Here is a 13,789-nt window from a genome sequence, read left to right on the forward strand (position 1 = left end):
GAGTCTATTATATTGATTCTAATTATCCTTAGATTGGATCATTTTTATCTTCTAGTATTATCTTCTAATTGCTTTAACTTCTTTTATGTTATTATTATTATTATTATTATTATTCTGAAAGCCTTTCTCCATCCCATTCATTCTATTTTCATTTGAATCTGTTCTGTTTCTGTTGCCTTATTGAATCTGTAATTGTGGTATTTTGTTTTTTCAGATTTTCTTAGCTTTGCAGTCATCTTTCTTTTCATTCTATTTATCCTTATTCATTCTTTTATTCATTTCCTAGCTCTTATTTTATTTAATCTAAATTCTTATTTAAAGTATTCAAATAAGTAGTCAATGAAAAATCTTTGATTTTGGGGGTTATATTATTTTCCAGGTTTAGTTCTTCATCTGCTATCTGCTACATGGTAGTTTCTCTCATTGTCTTTCTCTTTTGTTACTGGAGATTTGATAGTTGCTGTGTCATTTTTATTGATTGCACATTGCCGGATCTCAGTTGCCCAATCAAGGATTGAACCCGGGCATGTGGCAATGAAAGCTCAGAGTGCTAACCACTGGACTGTCAGGGAATTCCCTAAGAGGCTGTTGTTACTCTGAAGTCTTTCTTTTACATGTATCCTTTTTTTAAACTTCTTTTTATATTGGAGTGCAGCCCCTTAGCAATGTTGTGATAGTCTCAGGTGCACAGCAGAGCGACACAGAACAGGCTTTCACTCTTGATGGATTTGTTTTTTTAACTTACTCATGACTTATCCCTTTTATTCTCCTCCACACTGAAAAAATATTTCATATAAGTTTACTCTTATTTCCTTCTTGGGTTACATTTTGTAAAGTTTTTTTTTTTTTCTATCAGGTTTCTAGGTACAAGAGTACTATGATCCTCCTCATGCTTTCTTTACCCAGAAATTTTGGACCTGTGTTTATTAAATGTTTAGTAATAAGGGAGGAAAAAGGCATTTGTATCTTTGCAATTTATAAAAAGCTTTCTGTAGTATTGACTAATCCAAATTCTGATGTTTCAGTTTTCCTTATTAAATTAAATTCCCTTTTTTCTCTCCTTTTCCCTCTCACCCTCCCCCCAAATGTCTTGCAACTATATTTGAGCTGGGAAACCTGAGGAGGGGTTAGATAAAGGAAATTATAGAGGAAGAGAAAAGACCCTTGATTTATATAAGAAGAGCAGGTGGTAAGAGAGATCTTAGGGAGTGATAAGAAGTAACTGTTTCAGTTTGTGAAGTAGAGATGGAGATAAGGTTTTTGAGATAGACACAAGAAGAATAAGAAAACATGCTTTCTGAACTGAGAAGATAGTTTGATTATAAGATTAAAATTTCTTAAGGAGCAAATTATTGCTTTTTTTAAAGAAGGTTTACAGTGATTTCTTTTTTGAGAAACTTTTAAAAATCAAATTATAGTGGATTTACAATGTTGTATTAATTAAAATATTGCTTCTTACAACTGTATTCTTTCTAGAGTAGTTTTTTTTTTTTTTTTGAAACAAGTGAATACCCTGTTTTTTCTCTCTCTTAAATAGTTTGTTTATTTTTGGTTGCTCTGGGTCTTCTTGCTACATGCAGGCTTTCTCTAGTTGTGGAGAGCGGGGGTTGTTCTTTGTTGAGGTGCACGGGCTTCTTATTGTGGTGGCTTCTCTTGTTGCGGAGCACAGGCTCTAGGACCACGGGCTTGAGTAGTTGCGGCATGCGGGCTCAGTAGTTGTAGCTCATGGGCTTTAGTCGCTCTGTGGCACATGGAATCTTCCTGGACCAGGGATTGAACCCATGTACCTGCTTTGGCAGGCAGACTGTTACCCACTGTACCAACACGGAAATCCTAGAGTAGTTTTCTTTTAATAACTAGTTTCATTTAGAAAAAATATAAAATAAAGCATGTGGATATCTTGTTAAAAATTTTGTACAGCTGTTACTGTCATAGTGAATATGTGTGTATGTTTGTTTTCCCCCTAGAATCTCCCTGGAAAAAGAGACATGAATGTCTGCAATGATATTTCTTGACACAAATTTGATATGAGAGAAGAAAAGGAGATTGACGGCTAGTGAACAGCATTTCAAATAACCAGGATTTTATATTTATCACCTCCAACTACAGCCTTCGGTCGCCTCCTTTTAAATCAAAGATAACTACAGTCAGAACCAAGACAAGGCAAAATAATACTTCTCTTCTGCATTTTTTGAGATTAAAGAAACCTGAAATGTCTAGGAAACAAAACCAGAAGGGTAAGATTCCACCTGGGCATGAATTGTTAAAAGCATAGTTGTGGAGTCATGATCACCATTTCTATCTGTACATAGTTTTAAAAAACGTTCTCTTAATGTGTTTTGAGTGGTGTTATACTTTTGCTCACCTAGTGTAGTACTACTGATAGTTATAACTTATCTTTTAGTCATGACCGCAGTTAATTTTAGAAGACAATGGAACATTCACAATATTATCTATTGTCCCTTTAACTAGCTGGATATTAGATTATAGCTTTTTGTGTTACTAGTTTGGGAATTCATATAGCAATTGCTTTTCTACTCTTATAAACTTATTAAATCGTAATATAATTTCAGGAAATCCAAATGCATATTGAAAGTGCACTTTTTGGAGGGTGAACATATGTTATAGAGGTAGGATATAACTTACTGCAGGATATTCTATATCATGTGAGTTGATGTTTCTTTGGAGACAGGAAATGAAACCAGTAAATGCTTCTAGTCACTGATCTTTAGCTTTCCTCCTGGGATTGTAACTCTAGCTTTTTGTGTAAAGTATAAGTTGCAAAGAGTCAAGAAATAGCAAAAATGGTTATACAGAGGAAAGGCCAACAGAGACTACACTTTTTCAGCTTTCCAAGAAGACCTGCGAAAATGTAAAGGTACAAATAGCACTTAAAACTGTCACATATAACTGGAATATATTTGTTAAAAGAATGACCATAGCTATCCTAGATTTTTTTTCCCCTCATTTAGTTTAATTTTCAATTTAAACTTGATGTTCTTTAATTCAAAACAAAGCTATGGATCCAGGTCTCATATGTTAAATTTGAAGGGAATGCTTAATTTTTTTTTTTAATTGAAGCATAGTTAGTGTACAGTGTTACATTAGTTTCAGGTATTCAGCAAAGTGATTCAGATATGTATGTATACACATATGCACTGTTCTTTTCCATTATAAGTTATTATAAGATATTGAATATAGTTCCCTGCGCTATAATTAGGCCTTGTTGTTTACCTATTTTAGATATACTAGTGGGTATATGTTAATCCCAAACTCCTAATTTGTCCCTCCCCACCATTGTCCCCTTTGGTAACCGTAAGTTTTGTTTGTTAGGTATGTGAGTCTGTTTCTGTTTTATAAATAAGTTCATTTGTATCATTTTTTTTTTAGATTCCACATATAAGTGGTATCATATGATATTTGTTTTTCTCTTTTTACTTAATATGATAATCTCTAGGTCCAAATCTATTCTTGCTGCTGCAAATTTCTTTCTTTTTTATGTCTGAGTGGTAGTCCAGTGGTGGTGGGTGTGTGTATATCACATCTTCTTTATCAGTTCGTCTGTTGATGGACATTTAAATTGAAGGAAATGCTTTCAAACTTCTTAATTTTGACTTGGCAAATCAAAAACCTCACTATAAGAAAACAATATACCAGGGCTGCGTGTGGTTTTGAAAGCTTTAGTTTCATTGTATAGCAAACCAGTGTAAAGAATATCTGAGCTCTAAAGAATGGTTAGATTACTAAAGAAGCTGAACTCTTCAAGGGAGTGAGATTTATCAACTGAAAAGTTTTTAAAATTTCATATAAAAAATTTTGCATTTAATTTTTCCCCAAAAAAGTAAACTTTAGCAGATTGCTTTGGCCTTTTAAAATCTAGAGTCTTTGTTTATTTCATCTCTATGTTGTCCCAGAGCTACAAAAAAGTATCATTGCTTTCTATAATTTGTGTCCAGTTACTATACAATAAATGTAGATTTTAGATCACATCATAGGCATTAAGTGCTAACAAATTTCGACTAAACATAGCCTGCATATACACTTAGTTGAAACAAAAGAAAGCTTTTATGTCATTTTGACTTTCTCTGAAACAAATATATATAACCTATATATATATTGGTTTTATATATATATATAACTATATATATATATGTTCAGATATCTGAACCAAAAAAATACAAAATACATATAAAATTCTATCTCATTTAATTCATTTATATATTTAAAATTACATTGTTTTGGGTTTTCAGTTCATTTCAGCTCAGTGTCGCTCTAGTATATCCAATTCTTTGTGACCCCATGCACTGCAGCACACCAGGCCTCCCTGTCCATCACCAACTCCCGGAGTTTACTCAAACTCATGTCCATCGAGTCAGTGATGCCATCCAACCATCTCATCCTCTGTCGTCCCCTTCTCCTCCTGTCTTCAGTCTTTCCTAGCATCAGGGTCTTTTCAAATGAGTCAGTACTTTGCATCAGGTGGCCAAAGTATTGGAGTTTCAGCTTCAGCATCAGTCCTTCCAATGAATATTCAGGACTGATTTCCTCTAGGATGAACTGGTTGGATCTCCTTGCTGTCCAAGGGACTCTCAAGAGTCTTCTCCAACACCACAGTTCAAAAACACCAATTCTTCTGTGCTCAGCTTTCTTTATAGTACAACTCTCACATCCGTATATGACTGCTGGAAAAACCATAGCTTTGACTAGACAGACCTTTGTTGACAAAGTAATGTCTCTGCTTTTTAATGTGCTGTCTAGGTTGGTCATAACTTTTCTTCCCAGGAGCAAGCGTCTTTTAATTTTAGTAGTCTAATAATTATACTGACTTTATCAATTTAGTTATAATAAATTAAAAAGATAGATACTATGGTAGTTTTTGTTCTCTAGAGACAACTCATTTATTAAGTGTCATTTTGTAATGAGTTATGTTTTTATTCCACAGTAGACCATGGTTCCATATTTTCCTGTATCAGTAACATTTGTGAATTTCTTAATGAAATATTTAGTGGAGTTAAACTTGTATGGCTTAAGTTAAGGTGCATTTTAATTACAACTATTGATTGCTCCAAGCCTTTTAGCCCAACCCCTAGCAGAAGATCAATTGATCAAGCAGATCAATAAGATCAGTGCTTCTCAAACTGTGGTCTGTGAATTAAAGAAATACTTTAAAATGGAGAGTGTTTAGAAACTCTTTTATAGTGGTTTGACAGTGCTGTAACATCTAGACCCTTTCAAGGCAGTTTTATTGAGGTGTAATTTAAATACTATAAAACTAATCTATTATAAATGTACAGTTTTATTACTTTTAGTAAAATTTTTTTAATTTTAATTTTGGCCATGCTGTGCAGCTTTCAGGATCTTGGTTCCCTGACCAGGGATTGACTGAACCCAGGTCCTCGGCAGTGAAAGTGCAGAGTCCTAACCACTGGATTGCTAGGGAATTCCCTGTTTTTAGTAAATGTATACAGTTGTGCAACCATCACCACAATCCTATTTTAAAACACCTTCCTTTCCCCTAAAGGTATACCTAGTTACCTGTCTACAATCAGTCCCTTCTTTCAGTCCCAGGCAAACATACCTACTTTCTCTGTCTTCAGTTTTGCCTCTTCTAGAGATTTCTAATAAACAGATTAATCCAGTATGGTTTTGTGTCTGGCTTCTTAATGCTGTTTTTGAGGTTCATTAGTGTTTTTGAATGTATCAGTAGCTTGCCGCCTTTTACTGCTGAGTAGCGTTAAGGTTATAAAAAGTCACAGAGTGTTTCTTTTACACTCTGCTACTCATAATACTTGTGTGACCAGAAGTGTGGATGTTTCTCCCACATTGACCAATTCTCTGATACCAGCAGTGTCCCTACAGTCCAGTTCAATCCTGACACTACCTTCTTGGAGTTAGTGTTAGATCCCACAGGTTAGGGGCTCCATCCCCCAAGACTGCTCTTGCTTCAGACACAGTCCATGAGGAGCAGGTTCCCAAGTTATCCACCCTCAGTCCATCTTGACTCCAAATGGGTGGTTTCTACAACCCTCCTTCTCAGGTTCAATAACTTGCTATAATGCTCACAGAAGTAAGGGAAACCACTTACCTACATTTATTGGTTTATATACACAGTAGAGGATGTTATAAAGAATACAGATGAACAGCCAGGTGAAGGGGTGTATAGGGTAAGATCTGGAAGGGTCACCAGTGCAGGAGCTTCCATCTCCATGAAGTTGAGGTGTACTACTCTTCCAGCACACTGGTGTATTCACTAACCTGAAAGCTCTCTAAACCCCATACTTTATAGAATTTTTTTTTAAGGTTTTATCACATAAATGTGTTCAAGTATTAACCCTTACCTCTAATTCCTCCCCTTTCCCTTACCCAACAGATGGGAGTGAGGCTGAACATTCCAAGCCTCTAATTATGGGTTGATCTTTTTGGTGATTTTAAAGCCCCCTTCCTGAGGGTCTCCAGGAGTCCACCAAATTGTTCATTAGAACTAAAGATGTTCCTATCACCCAGGAAATTTCAGGGCACAATCTCTATTAGGAACTGGAGTCAAATACCAAATATTGGAACAATGAGATGCTCCTAGCATCTTCATTGCTTAGGGAATTATGAAGGTTTTAGGAGCACTAGCCGGAATTAGGGATGAAGACCAAAATATTTATTTCTTATTATATTACAGTATCACAGGTTATATCACATTTCATCTTCCATTTACCAGGTTCATTTGGATTCATTTGAATTAGTTCCAGTTGTGGCTATTATGAATAATTATTAATTATGAACATTTGCCTACAAGTCTTTGTGTAGACATATGTTTTTGTTTCTCTTGGGGACGTTACTAGGAGAAGAATTGTTTAACTTTCAAAGAAATTACTGTGCCAAACTGTTTTCCAAAGTGTCTGACCATTTTATAATCCCACCAGCAATAAAGCACTGGTTTCAAATGCTTCTTATCCTTGCTGATACTTGTTATGGTATCATTTTCATTATAGCTAATTTTATAAGTATAGCTATTTTTAACCTATATTTTATAGATAATAAACACCTGTTTACTAGGTGTGTAATGATATTTCATTATAGTTTTGATTTGTACTTCCTTAATGTGGTTTTGATTGTATTTCCTTGATAGTCAATGATGTTCCTATTTCTTGTGATTATGAGCCATTTATATCTTCTTAGGTGAAATGTCTGTTTAAATTCTTTTTTCATTTTTACAAATTGTGTTATAGGTCTTTTCCCCCACACCCTGCAAATTTTTTTTTCATTTATTTTTTTTAGTTGGAGGCTAATTACTTTACAATATTGTGGTGGTTTTTGCCGTACATTGACATGAATCAGCCATGGATTTACATGTGTTCCCCATCCCGATCCCCCCTCCTGCCTCCCTCTCCATCCCATCCCTCTGGGTCATCCCAGTGCACCAGCCCTGAGCACTGTTTTACATATAGGGTTATCGTTACCATCTTTTTAAATTCCATATATATGCATTAGTATACTGTATTGGTCTTTATCTTTCTGGCTTACTTCACTCTGTATAATGGGCTCCAGTTTCATCCATCTCATTAGAACTGATTCAAATGAATTATTTTTAATGGCTAAGTAATATTCCATTGCATATATGTACCATAGGTTCCTTATCCATTCGTCTGCTGATGGGCATCTAGGTTGCTTCCATGTCCTGGCTATTATAAACAGTGCTGCGATGAACATTGGGGTATACGTATCTCTTTCAGATCTGGTTTCCTCAGTCTGTATGCCCAGGAGTGGGATTGCTGGGTCATATGGCAGTTCTGTTTCCAGTTTTTTAAGGAATCTCCACACTGTTCTCCATAGCGGCTGTACTAGTTTGCATTCCCACCAACAGTGTAAGAGGGTTCCCTTTTCTCCACACCCTCTCTAGCATTTATTGCTTGTAGACTTTTGAATAGCAGCCGTCCTGACTGGCGTGTAATGGTACCTCATTGAGGTTTTGATTTGCATTTCTCTGATAATGGGTGATGTTGAGCATCTTTTCCTGTGTTTGTTAGCCATCTGTATGTCTTCTTTGGAGAAATGTCTGTTTAGATCTTTGGCCCATTTTTTGATTGGGTCATTTATTTTTCTGGAATTGAGCTGCAGTAGTTACTTGTATATTTTTGAGGTTAATCCTTTGTTGCTTTGTTTGCTATTATTTTCTCCCATTCTGAAGGCTGTCTTTTCACCTTGCTTATAGTTTCCTTTGTTGTGTAAAAGCTTTCAAGTTTCATTAGGTCCCATTTGTTTATTTTTGCTTTTATTTCCAATATTCTGGGAGGTGGGTCATAGAGGATCCTGCTGTGATTTATGTCGGAGAGTGTTTTGCCTATGTTCTCCCCTAGGAGTTTTATAGTTTCTGGTCTTACATTTAGATCTTTAATCCATTTTGCAAATTTTTTTAATTGAGATATAGTTGACTTACAATATTATATAAATTTCAGATGTACAACATAGTGATTCATGATTTTTAAGGGTTCGGTTCAGTTCAGTCGCTCAGTTGTGTCCAACTCTGCAACCCCATGGACTGCAGCATGCCAGGCCTCCCTGTCCATCACCAACACCCAGAGTTTTTCCAAACTCATGTCCATTGAGTCGGTGATGCCATCCAACCATCTCATACTCTGTTGTCCCCTTCTCCTCCCACCTTCAATCTTTCCCACCATCAGGGTCTTTTCAGATGAGTCAGTTCTTCCCATCAGGTGACCAAAGTATTGGAGTTTCAGCTTCCAATGAACAAACACTCAGGACTGATCTCCTTTAGGATGGATCGGTTGGATCTCCTTGCAATCCAAGGGACTCTCAAGAGTCTTCTCCAACACCACAGTTCAAAAGCATCAATGCTTCTGTGCTCAACTTTCTTTATGGTCCAACTCTCACATCCATAAATGACTATGGGAAGAACCATAGCTTTGACTAGACAGACCTTTGTTGGCAAAGTAATGTCTCTGCTTTTTAACATGCTGTCTAGGTTGGTCATAACTTTTCTTCCAAGGAGTAAGTGTCTTAATTTCATGGCTGCAGTCACCATCTGCAGTGATTTTGGAGCCCCCCAAAATAAAGTCAGCCACTGTTTCTATTGTTTCCCCATCTATTAGCCATGAAGTGATGGGACCAGATGCCATGATCTTAGTTTTCTGAATGTTGAGCTTTAAAGCCAACTTTTTCACTCTCCTCTTTCACTTTCATCAAGAGGCTCTTTAGTTCTTCTTCTTTCTGCCATAAGGGTGGTGTCATCTGCATATCTGAGGTTATTGATATTTCTCCTGGCAATCTTGATTCCAGCTTGTGCTTCATCCAGCCCACTTTTCTCATGTTGTACTCTGCATATAAGTTAAATAAGCAGGGTGACAATATACAGCCTTGATGTACTCCTTTTCCTATTTGGAACCAGTCTGTTATTCCATGTCCAGTTCTAACTGTTGCTTCCTGACCTGCGTACAGATTTCTCAAGAGGCAGGTCAGGTGATCTGGTATTCCCATCTCTTTCACAGTTTTCCACAGTTTATTGTGATCCACACAGTCGAAGTCTTCAGCATAGTCAGTAAAGCAGAAGTAGATGTTTTTCTGGAACTCTCTTGCTTTTTCGATGATCCGGCAGATGCTGGCAATTTGATCTCTGGTTCCTCTGCCTTTTCTAAAACCAGCTTGAACATCTGGAAGTTCATGGTTCATGTATTGTTGAAGCCTAGCTTGGAGAATTTTGAGCATTACCTTGCTAGCATGTGAGATGAGTGCAATTGTGCGGTAATTTGAGTATTTGTTGGCATTGCCTTTCTTTGGAGTTATACTTCATTTATAGTTATTATAAGAGATTGTAGGTCTTCTTACTGATTTGTAAGCATTTTTTATTCTGAGCATTATCAAGTATATGATTTGCAAATATATTTTCCCAGTCGGCTTATCTTTTCATTTTCTTAATGGTTTCTTTTCTTTTTCCCCTGCTGTGCAGTTTGTGGGGTCTTAATTTTCTGATCAGAGATTGAACCTAGTCCTTAAGCAGTGTAAGCATAGAGTCCTGATCAGTGGACCACCAGGAATTCCCAATGGTGTCTTTTTAAAATGGAAAGTTTATAACTTTGATAAAACCCACTTTATCTTTTCTTAAAGTGTAGAATAATAAGGTATAGAGTGAATCTGATCTTCCCTGGTGGCTCAGTGACAACCTTTCCCACACCAAAGCTTTAGTGGCTATCCTGGTTCTTTTATATTTCTGTAGAAATTTAGACTCAGCTTATCAATTCATGCAAAAATATCTGCTTGGAATCTGATAGTGATTGCATTGAATCAATAGATTTGTGGTGAATTGGTTATCTTTACAATATTGAGTCTTTCAGTTAATGACTATAGCATATCTCTACATTTATTTAGATGTTGCTTTCTCTCAGCAATGTTTTACAGATTTAAGTGCACAGACCTTGCAATTTCTTTGTTGAGTTTATTCCTAAGTAGTTTATAATTTTTAGTGCTGCTGTGAATGGGACATTTGATTTTTGTTGTTGTTAAACTCACTTATTAGTTCAAGTAGTTTTTGGTAGGTGACTTAGATTTTCAATATACAATGTCATGTCCTCTATGATTAAAGTTGTTTTTCTTCCTCTCCTCCATTCTAGATGACTATAATTTCTTTTTTCTTGCTTTCTGCATGGACTTGAACTTCCAGTTTATTGTTACAAAGAAGTATGAGAGCAGACATTTTGCCTTGTTCTCACCCTTTGAGAGAAGCGTTTCATCTTTTACCGTTGAGTTACTCCTTGGAAGGAAAGTTATGACCAACCTAGATAGCATATTAAAAAGCAGAGACATTACTTTGCCAACAGAGCTCCGTCTGGTCAAGGCTGTGGTTTTTCCAATGGTCATGTATGGATGTGAGAGTTGGACTGTGAAGAAAGCTGAGCACCGAAAAATTGATGCTTTTGAACTGTGGTGTTGGAGAAGGCTCTTGAGAGTCCCTTGGACTGCAAGGAGATCCAACCAGTCCATCCTAAAGGAGATCAGTCCTGGGTGTTCATTGGAATGACTGATGCTGAAGCTGAAACTCCAACCTACTTTGGCCACACTCATGCGAAGAGTTGACTCATTGGAAAAGACCCTGATGCTGGGAGGGATTGGGGGCAGGAGGAGAAGGGGACGACAGAGGATGAGATGGCTGGATGGCATCACTGACTCGATGGGCATGAGTTTGAGTAAACTCCGGGAGTTGGTGATGGACAGGGAGGCCTGGCGTGCTGCGATTCATGGGGTTGCAAAGAGTTGGACACGACTGAGCAACTGAACTGAACTGAACTGCCTGATGACATTCAGTTGGTAAAGAGTCCACCTGCAATGCAGGAGACCCAGGTCCAATTCCCGGGTTGGGAAGATCCACTGGAGAAGGGAAAGGCTACCCACTCTAGTATTCTTGAGTTTCCCTTGTGGCTCAGCTGGTAAAGAATCCGCCTACAATGTGGGAGACCTGGGTTTGATCCCTGGGTTGGGAAGATCCCCTGGAGAAGGGAAAGGCTACCCAGTCCAGTATTCTGGCCTGGAGAATTCCATGGACTATAGAGTCCATGGGGTCACAAAGAGTCAGACACGACTGAGAGACTTTTACTTTCAATTCATGCTGTTAGATGTAGGTTTTTCTTGGAAGCCCTTTATCAGTTTAAAGAAGGTCCTCTCTTTTCTTAGCTTGCTGAGTTTTTACATGAATGTGTTTCTGATTTTGTCATATGTTTTTTATGCATCTATTCCAGTGGTTCTCAAACAGGGGTGATTTTGCCCCTAGGGGATATTTGTCACTGTCTGGAGACATGTTTTATTGGTCACACCCTGGGGCCATGGTGCTATTGGTGTCTAGTGGGTGTGGGTCCAGGATGCTGTAAACATCCTATAGTACACAGGACAGCCCTTCACAACAAAGATTTGTTGCCTTAAAATGTCAATACTGCTGAAGTTGAGAAACTCTGATCTATTGTTATGATCATATGTTTTTGTCCTTTATTTATATAGAGCATTATATTAACTTTCATATGTTAAATCAATTCTGCATTCCTGGTATAAATCCCACTTGGTCATAGTTGGCTATGTTACTGTTTTCTGTTTTCTAATGTTTTGTAATAAATATCTACACCTGTATTCATGAGAGAGGTCTGCAGTTTTCTGTTCTTGTGATATGTTTGTCTAGTGATGTGTTTGTCTAGTGTATCATTTGTTCTGAAGAATATGCCATGTGTGCTTAAAGAGAGTGTGCATTGATCTGTTCGGTGGAGTATTCTATATATGTCAGTTAGGTCAAGTTGGGTGATCATGATGTTCAAGTCATCTATATCCTTACTCATTTTCTGTTTAGTTCTGTCATTTACTAAGAGAAAAGTTTTGAAATCTTCAGCTGTAATTGTTGAATTGTGTATTGTTCCTTTCTATTCTGTTAATTTTTAATTCACATATTTTAGGACTCTGTTATTAAATGTATATAGATTTATAATTGGTTATATACTGCTGATATATTGATTTTCTTATCATTATAATTTTTTTATCTCTAATAATATTTTTGTCTTTAAAGTTTTAGTTTTTATGCTGGTAATATAGCTATTCCAGGTCTCTTATAGTTACTGTTTGGAAGAAATATATTTTTCATCCTTTACTTTCAATCTATTTATGTCTTGGAATCTAAGGGATATCTCTTGTAGACACTATATAGGTAGATCTTGCTTTTTATCCAGTCTAACAACTCTGCATATGTGCATGCTAAATCTCTTCAATAGTGTCCAGCTCTTTGTGACCCCATGGGCTGTAGCCCGCCAGGCTCCTCTGTCCATGGGAATTGTCTAGGCAAGAATACTGGAATGGGTTGCCATTCCCTCCTCTAGGGGATTTTCCCAACCTAGGGATCAAACCCCTGTTTCTTACATCTCCTGCATTGGCAGGTGGGTTCTTTACCACTAGTGCCACCTCGGAAACCCGTCCAACAACTCCACCTTTTGATTATTTAGTCCTTTCCATTTAAAATAATTATCAGTATGATTGGGTTCATGCCTGCCATTTGTTGTTTTCTGTATGTCTCATTTTTATTCCTTTATTACTCCTTTATTGCCTTCTTGTGTGTTAAACATACTTTTTAGTGTGTTTTAATTCTTCTGATTTTTAAAGCCATTTAAAAAAATTATTAATGATTGCTCTAGGTTTTTATATGCACCTTTTACTTATCACAAGCTACTTCAGGCTAATATTGACTTAATTCTGGTAAAATACAGTAACTTTGTTCCAGTATAGCCTCATTTCCTCTCCTCCTGTTTTGTACTATTGTTTTCACATACGTTATATCTATATATGATATAACTATATATTTAATTATAACAATATCATGTTATTTATTACTTTAAACAATCTTATGCTTTTTGGAGAAACTGGAGAAGAGAAAAAATATATATACCTAATCTCTTATATTTACCCAAATATTTTACCATTTTGAGGACCCTTAATTCTTTCCTCTGGATTTGAATTCCTGTCTGGCTTCATTTCCTTTCAGTCTGAAGGGCTTCCTTTAGTTTTTCTTGAAGGGTGTACCTGACAGGAATGTATTCTTTTAGCCTTTTTAAAATTGTGGAATGTTTGTATTTTAACCTTCATTTTTGAAGAATAGTTTTACTGGATATAGAATTCTTCTTTGACTTTTTTTTTTTCTTTAGCCCTTAGAATATGCCATTCCAGTGAATGTGTCATATTATTCTTTGTTTGTGATGAGGTATTTTTCTACTGTTGCTGGTAAGATTTTCTCCTTTTCTTCTAACAGTTTGACTGTTAT

At 36.5% G+C, this 13,789-nt stretch overlaps 3 protein-coding genes across 4 annotated transcripts in view; all 3 read left to right on the plus strand.

The window, feature by feature from the left end:
* LOC122427696 (translation initiation factor IF-2-like) overlaps positions 1 to 2,098 on the plus strand; it is a 73,499-nt gene extending 71,401 nt beyond the window's left edge. For both annotated transcript variants that reach the window (XM_043447374.1, XM_043447373.1), the window contains one exon: positions 1,968 to 2,098. Coding sequence is in view for 1 of the 2 variants with exons in the window: in XM_043447373.1 (XP_043303308.1) it covers positions 1,968 to 2,005 (38 nt within the window). In the remaining variant the exon portion in view is untranslated. The remainder of the gene's footprint in view (positions 1 to 1,967) is intronic.
* Positions 1 to 13,789, plus strand: part of LOC122427692 (tubulin alpha-1C chain) — a 1,128,437-nt gene that overhangs the window by 166,400 nt on the left and 948,248 nt on the right. The gene's annotated exons all lie outside the window — the stretch shown is intronic.
* Positions 1,965 to 13,789, plus strand: part of SPATS2 (spermatogenesis associated serine rich 2) — a 75,808-nt gene continuing 63,983 nt past the window's right edge. Inside the window, exon 1 of the mRNA XM_043447356.1 lies at positions 1,965 to 2,237. Within this exon, the coding sequence (XP_043303291.1) occupies positions 2,213 to 2,237 (25 nt within the window). The 5' untranslated portion in view covers positions 1,965 to 2,212. The remainder of the gene's footprint in view (positions 2,238 to 13,789) is intronic.

Source organism: Cervus canadensis, chromosome 25 (genome assembly GCF_019320065.1).
Source record: "Cervus canadensis isolate Bull #8, Minnesota chromosome 25, ASM1932006v1, whole genome shotgun sequence".
NCBI lineage: Eukaryota > Metazoa > Chordata > Mammalia > Artiodactyla > Cervidae > Cervus > Cervus canadensis.